This window comes from Scyliorhinus torazame, chromosome 5 (assembly GCF_047496885.1).
Source record: "Scyliorhinus torazame isolate Kashiwa2021f chromosome 5, sScyTor2.1, whole genome shotgun sequence".
NCBI classification, from domain to species: domain Eukaryota; kingdom Metazoa; phylum Chordata; class Chondrichthyes; order Carcharhiniformes; family Scyliorhinidae; genus Scyliorhinus; species Scyliorhinus torazame.
Window position 1 is genome coordinate 280,293,652 of NC_092711.1, and position 14,438 is coordinate 280,308,089.

Below are 14,438 nucleotides of genomic sequence, written 5' to 3' on the forward strand. Positions count from 1 at the left end.
GCATGAGAAATGCCACCTTCGCTTCCTGGCATTGACCCACCAGCTGGCAGTGATTCCTGGGAACGTTGGCAGTTCCAGGTTGGCACTCAGGTGGCGCTGCCAGGGTGCAAGGCTAGCAGTGCCAGGCTGGAAGTGCCAGGGTGCTACCCTCCCCAGATGGCAAGCACCTGGGAGCCTCCAATCCCCTGGTAGAGCCCCACAAGTGCAGTTTCATTTGGTCCCCATTTGTGGAGACTAGCATCGAATGGTACTCGCCCGAGGTCTCCAAGGCGAGGGGGTTAAACGCCCAATGCCTTGCTTAGATCTATATGCACTCTAATATGCAGATTTGCCAGAAAGTGATCCCGTCCAAAATGGGCGGGATTCACATTTTGAGACATCTTGCGAGATCACGTTGGATCTCACGAGGTGTAGGTTGCTGGGTAGATCCCGGAAGTGGGATCTCATGGCTTTTACCGGCCGCGCCACACTACTCTTTGGGTGCAAAGTGGCTGGTAGATCTCACCCTTGACTTTTATACCTTTAGATCCCGACAAGTCTCTGAATCAAAATCTTATAATATAACATGAACAGTATGGCCTAATCGCATACAACATTACATTTCTGACCTATTAGTGGTACCTGATACAATGGCCCTATTGAGATGGGTGCAGCTGACTCAACCTTGAATCACCCTGTTATCAACTATCCAACTTGCTAATGTACGCAAGTTTCCTTTTTCTCAGGTCTCCAGATCACACTTGAATTAAGCTTCATGTTTTCATTATCCAGAGAATTCAGGTGGATAATTATTCAAACGCCTGAAAATTCAGTCTACATTCCTATCATTCTTTAGAATGGTGGCGCTAGGATTCTGCATTTTAACTCGTTGCACCCATATCTCCTAACACTTTGAAATTCGTGTGCTACCAGTGGCTTTGTTAAAACGGTGGAGGTATAAATCTCATTAATGCATTCACTATTAATATTACGAAACGCCTGTTAATGTGTGAAAAGAGGAATTAAATTAAAATTCCATCCAATATACTTCAGTTCATTTTGCTTAATCTGTTCTTTGTACACCAACATGTCTGCTTGAAAGAGTCATTATTCAGAGTGCAAACCTGAAGTACTTTGGGAATTCATTTTGTTTCAGGCTCAGTGCTAATGATCATGGGACAGTATGCTATATTATTGCTTACTGCAGCAAAAAGTCTCTCTCCTGACATGAACAATAAATATGCACATATGCAAGTTTTGTTAGTTAATATATGAAAATGCAGGGTGAACACTATGGATTTATAACTGTTTGCATTATAAGACAATTTGATCATTATACTCGCATTTTAAAAAAACATAAACTAAAATGTGTCACTATTTTTTTCTGCTTGGTACTTTTGGAGACGTGGGCAGTACTTTCCTGATCTCAAGATCTTACAGGCACAAAACGTCAAGTGGTGAAGTTTCTATTTCTTGCATTCAAGTGTATTCATAGTCAAGTTCCCAGTATTATTGTCATAAGGCAGGTCTAGTTGATGGCTGCATAGCAATGCTCAGCAAACATAAGATATTTTGTTTCCAGAAGCTGAGGGCATCATAGTTGATGACAGTATATTATCCAAAGTATTAGATTTTGCTTCCCAAAATGTTTGATTAACCCCGTGTGAATCACTGCGATCATGATTGGTGCTCACTGCACTGTTAAATGGCAAACTCATTTTGTTGAGGAGATTTGATGAAAGAGGTCATTTTTGTCAAGATGGAATTCAGCTGCCTTTATGAAACAGTACTTCCATTTCTCAATATCGCCACTCGACCTTAATGATGCTTTTGTTTTCAATCTGCTGTTCAGTTATTAGCATTCATACCTGCATGTGTTGCCACTCAGAAATAATCAAAAGAACAAAACTACCACAGTGAGAATCTTCATTGGAGTTTGTTCATGTGTTGATACCAAAACAATTCATTCTGTATTGTTAGGCTGTTAGAGACTCTTTCTTGAATGTTCTTGCTGCTCTAATGGGTGGAATAATGGTAGAAGTCAACAATCATTTGAAGAATGTTGCCAAGAACATTTCATTCAGATTATTGAGGACTTCAAAAAGATGCCACCTAGATGAGTGGGACACTATAGGTAAAGACACTGAAGAAAGGCAGATGAACGGGATAATTTGGTGTTAATACTTAAGGTTGAAATCAAACTGTGCAATGTTAGCAATAAACGTGTTAACAGAAATCGAGCAAACAATGGAAATGGGAACACTCAGCAGTTCTGGCAGCATTTGTCAGAAACAGAGTTGACCCATTGACCTTCCACGGAACTGGCTGCTGTCTGACCTGTCAACTGTTTCCAGCAATTACTGTTTGAATTTCAGATTTCCTATAGCCGCAATATTTCGGTATTGTGACCAAGTTAACAGTCTAGTTTGAAATGACTTTATCTGCATTGAAATGGCATGCTCAGATTTGCACAAACATCTAACATATTCAATATTAGAATCACACAGTATAAATTCAGTCCATTAAATGGGTAGAGTGCACCTTTAGATCCCTAATGCTGAGCTGTAATAAAATATGATGGAAATAAAAGTACATGTACTATGAACAAATGTGTGCTGGCATCCTTCCAACTGGGAGAGATGATGGACATGCAGTAAACTATCTTGTTAGTTGGGGATGAGGGGGTGGTGGGTGTTCACTTGGTGCACCTTTGCTGATGGTTATGGAGGCCAATCCTGAGAGGCAGGTTCTTCCACAAGCCAGTGGTGTTATGGGTTGTTGTTTTTGACATTGGCGCCGGTTGTCAAGCTGCTGTAGCCACTGATCATCAGGGTACGGCACACCAGCCCGCAGAATGTGTCAACATTCTGTCTTTTGCCAGCTAGGGACTGTCTGGTGCGATAATTGATGTATATGGCCTTCATGTCATGCTTGCAAAGCGTCCTTAAAGCGGAGCTTTGGGCACGTCACTGGTCATTTGTTTCCAGCTACCTCACCATACAGAAGGTCCTTGGGTATGCAACTGTCTTCCATCTTGTTGACGTGCCAGATCCGACTAACCCACCTTTGTTTGATTAGTGCTGACACTTGGGAGCTTTGCCTTTGGGAGGACTGCCACATTCATGATTTTGTCCTGGTGGGATTTACCCAAAATGCACAGCAGACAGCAGAGATGGAAATTATTGATCTTCTTTTCCTGGTAGCTGTAAGTCATCCAGGGTTCACAAGCATACAGCAAAGTGCTGAGAACACAGGCCCTATAAGCCATCAGCTTGGTCCAAAGGGTCAGCTTGAGGTTAGCTCTTGGATTTTTTGGGAGTCCTTTATGAATTTTTCCTTCTCTGCTAGAAAGTAGGTTCAATTCCACAGGATATGCTGATGCTAAAATCACATTATACAGAAACAAAGACAGCAGAGGAAATTGCAACAAGTACAAGGGTATCTCACTGCTTAGCATCATGGGAAGGCCTTTGTTCGAGCCATACTTAAAAGATCCCATCTACTTGCAGACCAGGTGTACTTGGAAGCACAGTGTGGTTTCTGTCCAGGCAAATCGACTAGATCTTCTCCTATAGTAGCTTTAAGAATTGCGTAGAGAACAGCGTATACTGCTTTACCTTACTTTCATAGATCTAACTAAGGTATTCAACACCATCAGCAGAACAGGGCAATACAAAATTTGGGGGAAAATTAGCTGCCCACCAAAGCTCCTCAGTATCATCCGTTCCTTTTATGGCAATATGCACTGAACTGTACAGTTTTGATGGTTTCAGAGTGAAGAATGGAGTGAAACAGTGCTGTGCTCTATTCCCTCTTCTGCTTGCCATCCAAGCTTCAACTTTCCTGCAGGAATGGAAGGAATCTATAGGCACACTATGAACACTAGGTTAGATGGCAAGAACTATACTCAATCCAGACTGAAAGAGAAGGCAAAAAAAACATTGCATCCTGATCAGGGAGCTTCCCTACACTAATTGTGCTGCACTAGTAGCCCACATGGAAACTGAGCTACAAAGACTATTGCCTCTCTCATGCATGTAATTTGTCCTCCCTAACTATAAGCGCCAAGAAAACCATGGTCATGGGATATGGTGTTGGACTTCCACCCTTGGTCCCATTGAACAACACCCCGCTGGAAGGGGTTAGCAAATTCTGCTACCTTGAGTCCACAGTGACAAGCAATCTGTTCCTTGACGCAGAGCTCAAAATATGCATAGAGAAGGTCTTTGCAACGAGTAAAGCACTATTAAAATGAAGTCACTGTTGTAGTGTAGAAAACATGACACCTAATTTGTGCACAGAAGATCTGACAAAGAGCAATAAGATTGAATCAGCTAGATTAACGCAAACACAAAATAATGCAGATACTGGAAATCGGAAATGAAAACATAAAATGTTGGAAATACTCAGTAGATCCAGCTGAATCTGTGAAGAGCGTTTCTCTCCACAGATGCTGCCAGATCATCTATTTGTTTTTATTGTCGGTGTGGGAGAAATATTGGTAAGGACGCCAGGAGGAATCCTCCGCACTTCTTCAAAATGGAGTTATCGGCCATTTAACCCCCACCTTAGAGGCAAGGTCGGGTCTGAGTTTAAAGTCACATCTGAAAGGTGGCACTTCCGGCACTGCACAAGTCCCGCTCTACTATTCTTGCGTGTCAACTTAAATGTACTAAGTCGCTGGGAATGGGACTTGAATTCACAATCTCCTGACTCACAGGTGAGATTAATACCACTGAGCCAGGGTATGTCAAATGGTGCGTTCTGAAGAATAAAAGAAGCTAATTGTACATTGGGTCTAAATATGATGCATGCAATCTCCAAATGTTTCGACTTAGTGCTAGCAATTACTTTGGACCTATTGTGTATGAGGACAAGTGCCCTTGAGAAATGAGGCTAGTTATGGAATGCATTCTTATTTTAATACAGCTTTAAAATTTCAGCTTCCTGAACAAAATAGCCATAACATTCTAAAATAGACCAAAACTGTCAGGGATTATGTCAAATCCGCGACACATAATTTACAGCAGTAACAAAATACTTCAAAGCATAGACTTCAAAAATTAAAAATAAAACAGAAAATTATAATGAATGAGAGAAGTAGTCAGTAGCGTTGAAAATGTGTTTCAGAAATCTATGTTTGTACTTGCCTGCAATTAGAAGTAATTCATGTTTATCCAAAGCATACTTGTAGCATTGTACGGTGCAGATAATTATATCTAATTATGGTTTGAAAATTGCCACTGTCTCTAGTGTAATGTTGGTACAGATAGCAAGTTGGATAGCATAGTTAATTGAGATGCAGCAATTTTACTAATTCTTCACATTCCTGCTACTTATTCTAATCTGTGCATTATTGACATGTAAGTGTATAATGGGATAGTTTGGAAGGTGCTTTACTCTGTAACCTCTGGTTATGACAGTGCAGAGGAAGCTTTTATTTGTTGTCATCCTTGCTTCAGAGGTGTCCAATTCAACCTGTGTCCAAATGTTCCAAGTTCAAGCCCACACTTTCCAAACACTTTAGTGCAGTACTGAGGTAGTGCTGCACACTTGGAAATGCATTATTGGCCCCCACCTTACGTCTTAGCTGAATGCAAAAGAGCAGTGAGGTTCCCCCTGGAGTGGTGGCAACGTTTGCTCCTCAACGAACACAATGAAAAGCAGATTAGTTGCAGATCTATCTCATTACCATTTGTGGTATCTTGCTGTGTGCAAGCCATGGGGCTGCCACATTGACTACAGTACAACGGTAACTACAATGTGAAAGTACTTAATTAGCTTTGAAAGGCTTTGGTATGTCCTGAGGTCTTGAAAGGCATTACATAAATGAAGTTTTCTTTTTACATTTTGCCAACTTTTCCAAGTTCTTTTATTTTCTTTGCATTGCTGTTTCGAAATAGGGATTGCTGTTGATAAGTATGGATTCATCTTCTTTGTGGATGGAACTACCATTCGAAAGGTGGATCAGGATGGTGTAATCACAACGATAATAGGTTCCAACGGCCTAACATCAACACAACCTCTGAGCTGCGAATCAGTCATGGACATTTCTCAGGTAAATGTTTAAAGCTGCAGATTAGATTCTGAAACATGATACAAAGTAGAAGCAGGACATGGACCGAGAATGATCACGATGCAACCGTTAGGTGCTCCAATTGCGAGATCCAAAGCCAGCCTGAAATTGGGCGCCCTATTAAAGTTTTTTGAATGTGCTGACACTGCTTGTACCACATTTACGTACAAGAATATAGGGTGGCTTGCCTCACGAGAAGCAGCTCGATGACTTCCAGGATGATAGCTAAAACAAAAGCAAAAAGTCCTGGAAATACACAGCGGCTGGGTGGCACAATGGTTAGCACTGCTGTCTCCAGGGACTCAGGTTCAATTCCAATCTCGGGTGATTGTGTGGAGTTTGTACTTTCTCCCCGTGTCTGCGTGGCTTTCCTCTGGGTGCTCCTGTTTCCTCCCTTAGATTGTCCCTTCGTATCCAAAAGTTTAGGTGGGGTTACTGGGTTATGGTGATACGCTGGTGGTGTGGGCTTAAGTAGGGTGCTCTTTCCAAGGGCCAGTGCAGACTTGATGGGCTGAATGGCCTCCTTCTGCACTTCAGGGATTCTATGATTCTGTGAAGTCTGGTAGCATCCAGGGCGAGAGTTAACATTTCAGGTCGATGACCTTTCATCAGTGCTAGAAAAAGAGGTGTCCGGGATGTAACAGGATTTAAAGCAAGCACGAAGGCAGAGAAAGAGGGGTGGGAGGTGAGGAAAAGAACAAAAGGAAAAGTCTGTGCAGAAGACCGGGGAGATTAAATGACAAAATAGGTGAAATGATGCAAGGCAAAAGAGAGGTGATAATGGGACAAGTGAAGTAATAAATGATGTCTCCAGTGGAGAAATAATTGGGGATCCATGAAAAGGTTGCCAGCACAGGTAGCTATTAACCAGAATACCTGTATACATCACTTTCTCATGAGTTTGCCACTGGTTTAAGGGAACCAAACTGAGCATCATAACACTGTGAGCCAGCTCAAGGATGCTAGTCTCATAGATTCCGAATTAAAATACTGCCACTTAAAAAGCCTCTTTAAATTCTTTAAAGTCACTGCTTATAGCTTGGAGAACAACCATCTCCAACTCTTCAAATGAGCCATTTGGTTGCCTTTCTGTAAACATAAAACAATAAAGACGCGCATAATGAGCGAACCGAAAATTAATGAATTCATTACAAACATGACTGCAGCTTGATCCTTATTCTCCACCAAGGTTTGAACCTGGAACACTGAGGTGTGAGGTGAGAGCCTTACTGCTGTGTACAGACAGAAATGTTAATGAGAACACGGTGAGGTGCAATCCACCTAGGATAATCTGCAGCTGCATGAATAAATCATACCAGACAAGAGCAGGCCTCCTCGGGGCATAGTCAAAGAAAATGTTGCAGTCTGTGATATTTTGGTTTTCAATATATTTTCCGATATTGTGTTTATTGTAGTTATGCTTTTGCTTGCCCACGATCCGTTTTTTCACTGAAGTAGAGTAAAAGTGTGACAAAGATTGTAAGGTTTTATCTCTGATCAAGGCGTTCTAGTGATATTTGGCAGAAAGGATTTTTCTGTGTTGAGATGAGTAAATTAACTTGTTTTATCCGCCTGCAAGGAATTTCTTTAATATGCAAACCTGGTTACAGCAGGGGAATAGGTGGCTAGGTAAGCATTTTTAATATTGGTTGATAGTATGAAACAGGCAATGTCAAATAGAATGCTACAATCATAATGGGGCAAATGGTTGCCTTCTATACTGTACCATTCTATGATACCAAACACCCAAGTTTTGCTTCCCTGAATACAATGCAAGGGAAAAAAATATGTGGGACGTATAATAGGCACCAATCTAATGTAGCTTTCCACCATCACCCAAGAGTAGTTTTTCTTCCTGTGCGTTTTTCTTTTCTTTGTTTTCATTGCATTTTTGTATCATTCTGTATTCGAAGTTCAACAAAACGTGTTCTAATAAAACAGGTTTAAAATTTTGCAGTTTGTATCACTGGGAGGAAATCTTCAACCTGATCTCGCCTCACCAACTTTTTTATTTTTGCATCGACTTTCTCTGCTGAGTTCCTCCCGTACTTAATGGGGCGTGATTCCACAGGGCACCAGGATCTCGCCAGCATCTCACCAAGGGTAGCAAAGCTCAATGCAGTGATCACGTAACGCACACCTATCCAGAATACATCAGCTAGAATAATCAAGGGCAGAAAACCGAGGCTAATTTAACCCATCTGTTAGCCTGGGGCACCAAGTTCAGGAAGAGTGTTGCAATCAGTGAGCTGTTATGTCCTGAAAGGGTGGTGTGAGCAGATTCAATTATAACTTTCAAAAGGAAACTGGGTAAAAACTTGAAATGGACAAATTTGCAGGGCAAAGAGGAAAACGCAGGGGACTGGGGATAATTGGCCTGCTCTTTCAAACAGCTGGCGGAAGAGCAGTGGACCAAATTGCCTTCCCTGTACTGGATGGTTCCATCACTGCCTGGCTGATATCAGCTAACCCAGCATAGGCTGAGATTGAACTGGCCTGTCATGCTTTTCAAAGTTAATTTTACTGAAGCATAATTTCAACATCTTCCTGATTAAATGTAACTTCTCCTGTGCCAAGATTACGCTGAAATCTATCATCCTTGAATGATGTAAACATTATTACTGGCTTTCAAAGTGCAGCCAGGAAGACCAGGAGCACTAAGTGAATTCACTTATGTTAAAGTGACTTGAATTACAAACATTTGTTGGCAGGCAACCAACCACAATGAATGGAAAACCTGACTGGTCACCAGAGAAAACAGTGAATAGATGTAAGAGGGGCAGGTGTCATGTTGGATATGAAACGGCATTGATTTTTCTAACACTTGCATTGATTTGTAGTAATTCTATTGTTTGGGATCCAAAGAAGCTTTTTGATGAGGATAACTGCCTTCAAAATGTTCAAATTGGCAAAGTGTATGAAGCATGATCCAAAGTTCAATTCTTTGTCTGTACTCAGTCAGCTGATCTCAGTCAGAGCGGGGGCAGGGCACTCCACGAGTCTCAGTACCTGCTAGATAAGGCAGAAGATAAGTCAGCCAGGGTGCCCACTCCTGATCAGCATCAAGTCACTCCCGCGGGTAAGTGTGCATGTGCAGAATGAGGTATCACAGTGAAGGTTCCCTTCATTTATCCGAGAGTAATTGTTTAAGATCAGATGCGGATGAAGTACTGAATATTCATGATAGCCATGGAACCATTAATCAGCCATTGCCTCAGAGAGGAGAAAAACTGTAGTACAAAGAACAAAGAACAATACAGCACAGGAACAGGCCCTTTGGCTCTCCAAGCCTGTGCCGATCACGTGTCCTATCTAGACCAACCGCTTGTATCGTTCTATACCCCGTCTGTTCATGTGCCTATCCAGATAAGTCTTAATGGTTGCTGACGTTTCTGTCTCAACCATCTCACTTAGTTGTGCATTCCAGGCGCCACTACCCTCTGTGTAAAAAAAACTTCCCCCGCACATCTCCACTGAACCTATCCCCCCAAACTTGTGCCCCTCTGTAATTGTCATTTCCACCCTGGGAAAAAGCCTCCAATTGTTCACCCTATCTATACCTCTAATAATTTTATAAACTTCTATCAATTCAGTAATTCATTCAAAATTCAATATAGCACAATTTCATTACATTTACTTTAATTTAAAGGCAGAATATCCATGTTATATATATGGGTTATTGTAGTTGTATGCAATGTCTCTGTTAGCATGGAGTCACATGACTTATGTGGCATCACTGGCTATTTTGTGGGCTTTTGTGGAATTTTGAACTAAATCTTATACAGTGAAGACCCATTCAATAAACCTCTGGTAATCTTGTATCAAACCTACGTGCTTCGCCAATCCAATTTCTTTTGTACTGTTAGTCTATAGATAAAACAGTTCACAACTAGAAAACTGGCGATGAGAAAAAGATCAGAAGAAAGGAAAAAAAGTATTTTTCAAAAAAGTCATTGGAGCGGAGCAGGTTCAACAGATCAGTTGATCAACTGATTAACAGAAGGTCAGAAATCGTTGACATCGTAACCGGTAAGGTTTTGGGGCAAAAACTTCAAAGGAACAGCCCGCACAGATTTTCAACTGGCAATCCGAGGAGTCAATCTGCTGGGCTCACGAAGTGCAGTACATTAAGACATGGAAGTAGAGCGGGGCAGAGAACAAAGGATTATCATAACTTGCATGAAATTTAAAGCTGTTGCAAGTCAAAGCTGTTGCAGCATTCCAATACCGTACAAAAATGGTTCTTTTGATGAAGACTCAGGAAACTGAAGATCATATTCAGAGAGATTGCGTTATTACATTTGTGGCAACAAAATATCAGAAGAGATTGCAAAGAAGTTTAGTTCAGCCGGAGATTCCTGGAGGTAAGACATATCAAGAACTGGTGAAAATATTAGAAGATCACTATTCACTAAAGCCGTTGATTGTTGTGGAGAGGTTTCGATTTCATTGAAGGAATTAATTAGAAGGGGAAAATACTGTGCCGTTCGTTGCAACCCTCAAACGACATACAGAGTTTTGGCAATTTGTTAGCTGACACAATTAGAGATCATTTAGTGCGTGGTTTGAAAAATTAGGCCATTCAAAGAAGGCTATTGATGGAATGAAATCTAAGTTTGAAGGCTGCATGAGATATTGCTGTTCCAATGGAACTTATGGCTAAGAAGTCTTCTCAGCTTGGAGTAAGCACAATAAACTGGCTGCCGCCCAGAAGGCATTTATGCAGCAACAGGCATGTCATCAATGTGCAAAAACGAGCCATTCGCAGCCTGATCGCTAGAGCAAGGATAGCCAAGGTAAAAACTATGGCGGAACTTCCAACAGCTTGCTGGAGAAAACATTTCTCCAGAGAAGAACACCCAAAGGAAGACACAAAACTAATTCAAAGGGAGAAACAAAACAAATTCAATGAAGGAAATTAATAATCTGGTAGAAAAGAACAACAACCACAATGAACCGAAAACAATTCAATCTGATGAAGAATTAAAGTTGAAAGTGTTCTCAGCCCAAGGTGGTTCCAAAGTTGAATGGACAACCTGTTAAAATGGAGGTGGGCACAGGGGCTACCGTCTCCCTAATCGCTGAGACCAACTATGAACGGAAACTTACCCAACTGCCTTTAAAATCAGCAGATGGGATCTTGAGGACCTATACTGAAGAGATAGTACCACTGAGAGGTTACATCACAGTCAAGGTTGAGCTAATTGGACAAACCGCAGAGTTATGTGGTGTGAGGACGTTTTCCAGCTCTCTTTGGCCGCTCATGACTGGAAAGGATTAAACTGAATTGGAGCACTGTCAACAGCATGGTTGATTCAAAGTGGGACTTACAGACCATAATGGAAAAATACAGCAGTGTCTTTGAAGGCACGCTGGGGTCCATGTAATGTGTACAAGTCCAAAGATGTGTAAGTTAGGTGTGGATGGGCCATGCTACAATTTTCCCTTGCAGCTCAAGGATGTGCATGTTAGATGGGATTACGGGGATAGGGTGGGGGTGTGGGCCCAGGTAGGGTACTCTTTCAGAGTGTCAGTGCAGACTCAATGGGCCCAATGGCCTCCTTCTGTACTCTAAGAACTCTAAGTGTCCCTGAAGATTAAGGAAAATAGCCAGCCGAAATGTCTCGAGGCAAGAGCTGTACCCTATGCTATACGTCCCAAGATTGAATCCAAACGACTGAGACTTGTGGAAACAGGAATTTAAGAACCTGTTACGGCTAGTGATTGGGCAACCCCTTTGTACCTGGAATGAAACAGGATGATACAATTTGTATCTGCAGAGATTTTAAGACAACAATCAATTTGGTACTACATGTGGACCAATACCCGCTACCATTGATTGAAGATTTGTTTGCAGGCCTAGCAGGGAGATAGAAGTTCAGCAAGATTGATCAATCGTAGGCCTACTTGCAAATGAATGTGGCAGCGGAATCTCAACACCTGCTCACCATCATCACTCGCAAAGGCCTCATCTGTACCAGAGATTTCCTTTTTGAATAACGTCAGCACCAGCTTTATTTCCATGCTCAATGGACCAGATCCTCAGTGGCTTACAGTGGGTACATATCACCGAGGTCATATATTGATCACCGGCACAAATGAGCAAGAACATTTACAACACTTAAAAGCTACATTGAAACAACTTCAAATGCATGGATTTTGTTCACGCCCAGCGAGATGTCCTCCCCCAACCACCCCCAACCCTCCACCCCTGTCAGCGTGACATCGCACTGGTGGAAATCACTGCTGCTGTCCAGCAGTTGAAATGACCTCCCTAGGGCGTGGAGGCGACTGTAGCCCTTGGGTGACCAGGGACACCCTGGCACTGCTCCCCCACACCCTGGCTGTACAACCTGGCAGTGCCAATGGGTTGGTACTGCCAGGGGGCTGGGCCAGGGGAAGAATGAAACCTATTGGGGAGGGTTCCCACTATGCCGGGATGCCAGCGATGGTGATGGGGAGGGGGCTGAAGCCTGGTTGCCAGTGATGATGGTGGGTGGGGAGGGGGGGCGCACTGACACCCTGATGGCAGCGATGGTGGTAGGGAGGGCACTGAAGCTTGGATGCTGGCGATGGTGGGTGAGGGGGGCCTTTACTTTCAGTTTGAAATGAGGGCACCCTTTAAAAACAGCTCGTCGATCTCTGTAGAGCCGGGGTTGCCAGTGTTTTTAGGCCCTACCCTGTCAGAGTGATGGCGCAAAACACTCCCCCCTGTTTTTGTTCATCGTGTCAGAAGATGTGCAGAAAAAAAACCTGGCTGTTCTCTGGGGAGAAACACGTCAACTTTCAGTCAGAACATGGCACTTCATCATTTTTGGGGAAAATTATGTCCTTTACTTAAAATCAGTTCATTTCTTACAAGCAGCAATATCAAACAGTCAATGCTACATTCTACAATATGGTGGAATAACAGATGTCCTCCCAACAATGATAATTTCAAAGTATGATTCCTCTCACTGACATATATGACATTGGTCTATTCAATGTGATGTACTTCATACAAAGTAATTTCGAATGAAGTTGGTTTTCATTAAGCTCACACCAATTCTTTCAGGGCTCACAAATTCCTGAAGGAACCAAAGGGAATAACAGGCTGGGAGATTTTAATTTTGAGACAATATTACAATTATAGCAATATTATGTAGGCATCCTTTTGTTGCTCCTGACTGGTGGCCAAGACCTCTGCCAAGATCTGTTGCTTTCTTTTCATCTCCAAATTCTAACCCCTTGAATTAAGACAAAAGAAATGTGATATTTTACAACTGGGGTCACACTTAATGAGGAAAGCATCCCATGCCTTGCAGTATATAGATATTTTATCTCCTTCCAAATTTTAATTACTTTTACAATAGCTTGCTTTTGTCGTAACTGTTATCACAGACGGCCACGAGGAAAGAAAATGGCAGACGGGCTGCAATTAAGTCATACTCTCTAAAGTTTCTAATATCAATATTTCTGTGGTGTTCGGTCAGCAGGGACATTTATAATCACTCGTTTACCGTGAGTTGTCAGATAGGGAACAGTGGCTGGTTTAGCACACTGGGCTAAATCGCTGGTTTTTAAAGCAGACCAAGGCAGGCCAGCAGCACGGTTCAATTCCCGTACCAGCTTCCCCGAACAGGTGCCGGAATATGGCGACTAGGGGCTTTTACAGTAACTTCATTGAAGCCTACTTGTGACAATAAGCGATTTTCATTCATTTCAAAAGGAACGTTGGCTTCTTTTGTTCTTCTACTTGAGAAAAAATGAGCCTACTTAGCAAACCAATAGAAATTGAAAACAGGCCAGATCTTCCTGGCCAAAACGATTCAGTATTATGCAGATCACTACATTATCCATTGAACAAAAGATATGTTTCAATGTTAATATGTATCTTGTTAAGAACCGTACTGATGTTAAATGCGAATGTATCCCAAAATCCAGAAGGGTGTTATAACCCGCACGAGACCTACGGGGTTAGACCAAATAGTATCTCCGTGAGTCTCGTTGAGTGCGAGCTTCTCCGCTGAGGAGCGGGGATCCCAGCAGCGGAGCCATGGACACTATGTATAAAAGCTCTGCCCAAGTGGGAGCCGAACATGGAAGTTCCGACTGGGAATTCTGGATATATGCAAATAGTTTCTTGTTCAATAGAGCAGCAGGGTGGCACACTGGCTAACTCTGCTGCTTTACAATGCCAGGGACCCGGGTTCGATTCCCACCGTGAGTGACCATCTGTGTGGAGTTTGCACGTCCTCCCCATGTCTGTGTGGGTTTCCTTCGGGTGCTCCATTTTCCTCCCACAATCCAAAGATGTGCAGTTTAGGTGGATTAGCCGTGCTATGTTACCCCTTAATGTCGAAAGGTTAGCTGGGGTTGCCGGGGGATGGTGCGGGTATGGTGC

General features: G+C 42.5%; 1 protein-coding gene across 3 annotated transcripts in view; it reads left to right on the top strand.

The window, feature by feature from the left end:
• tenm1 (teneurin transmembrane protein 1) overlaps window positions 1–14,438 on the top strand; it is a 1,545,585-nt gene that overhangs the window by 1,367,958 nt on the left and 163,189 nt on the right. For all 3 annotated transcript variants that reach the window (XM_072505612.1, XM_072505613.1, XM_072505614.1), the window contains one exon: window positions 5,883–6,037. In XM_072505612.1, coding sequence (XP_072361713.1) covers window positions 5,883–6,037 — 155 coding nt within the window. The remainder of the gene's footprint in view (window positions 1–5,882; window positions 6,038–14,438) is intronic.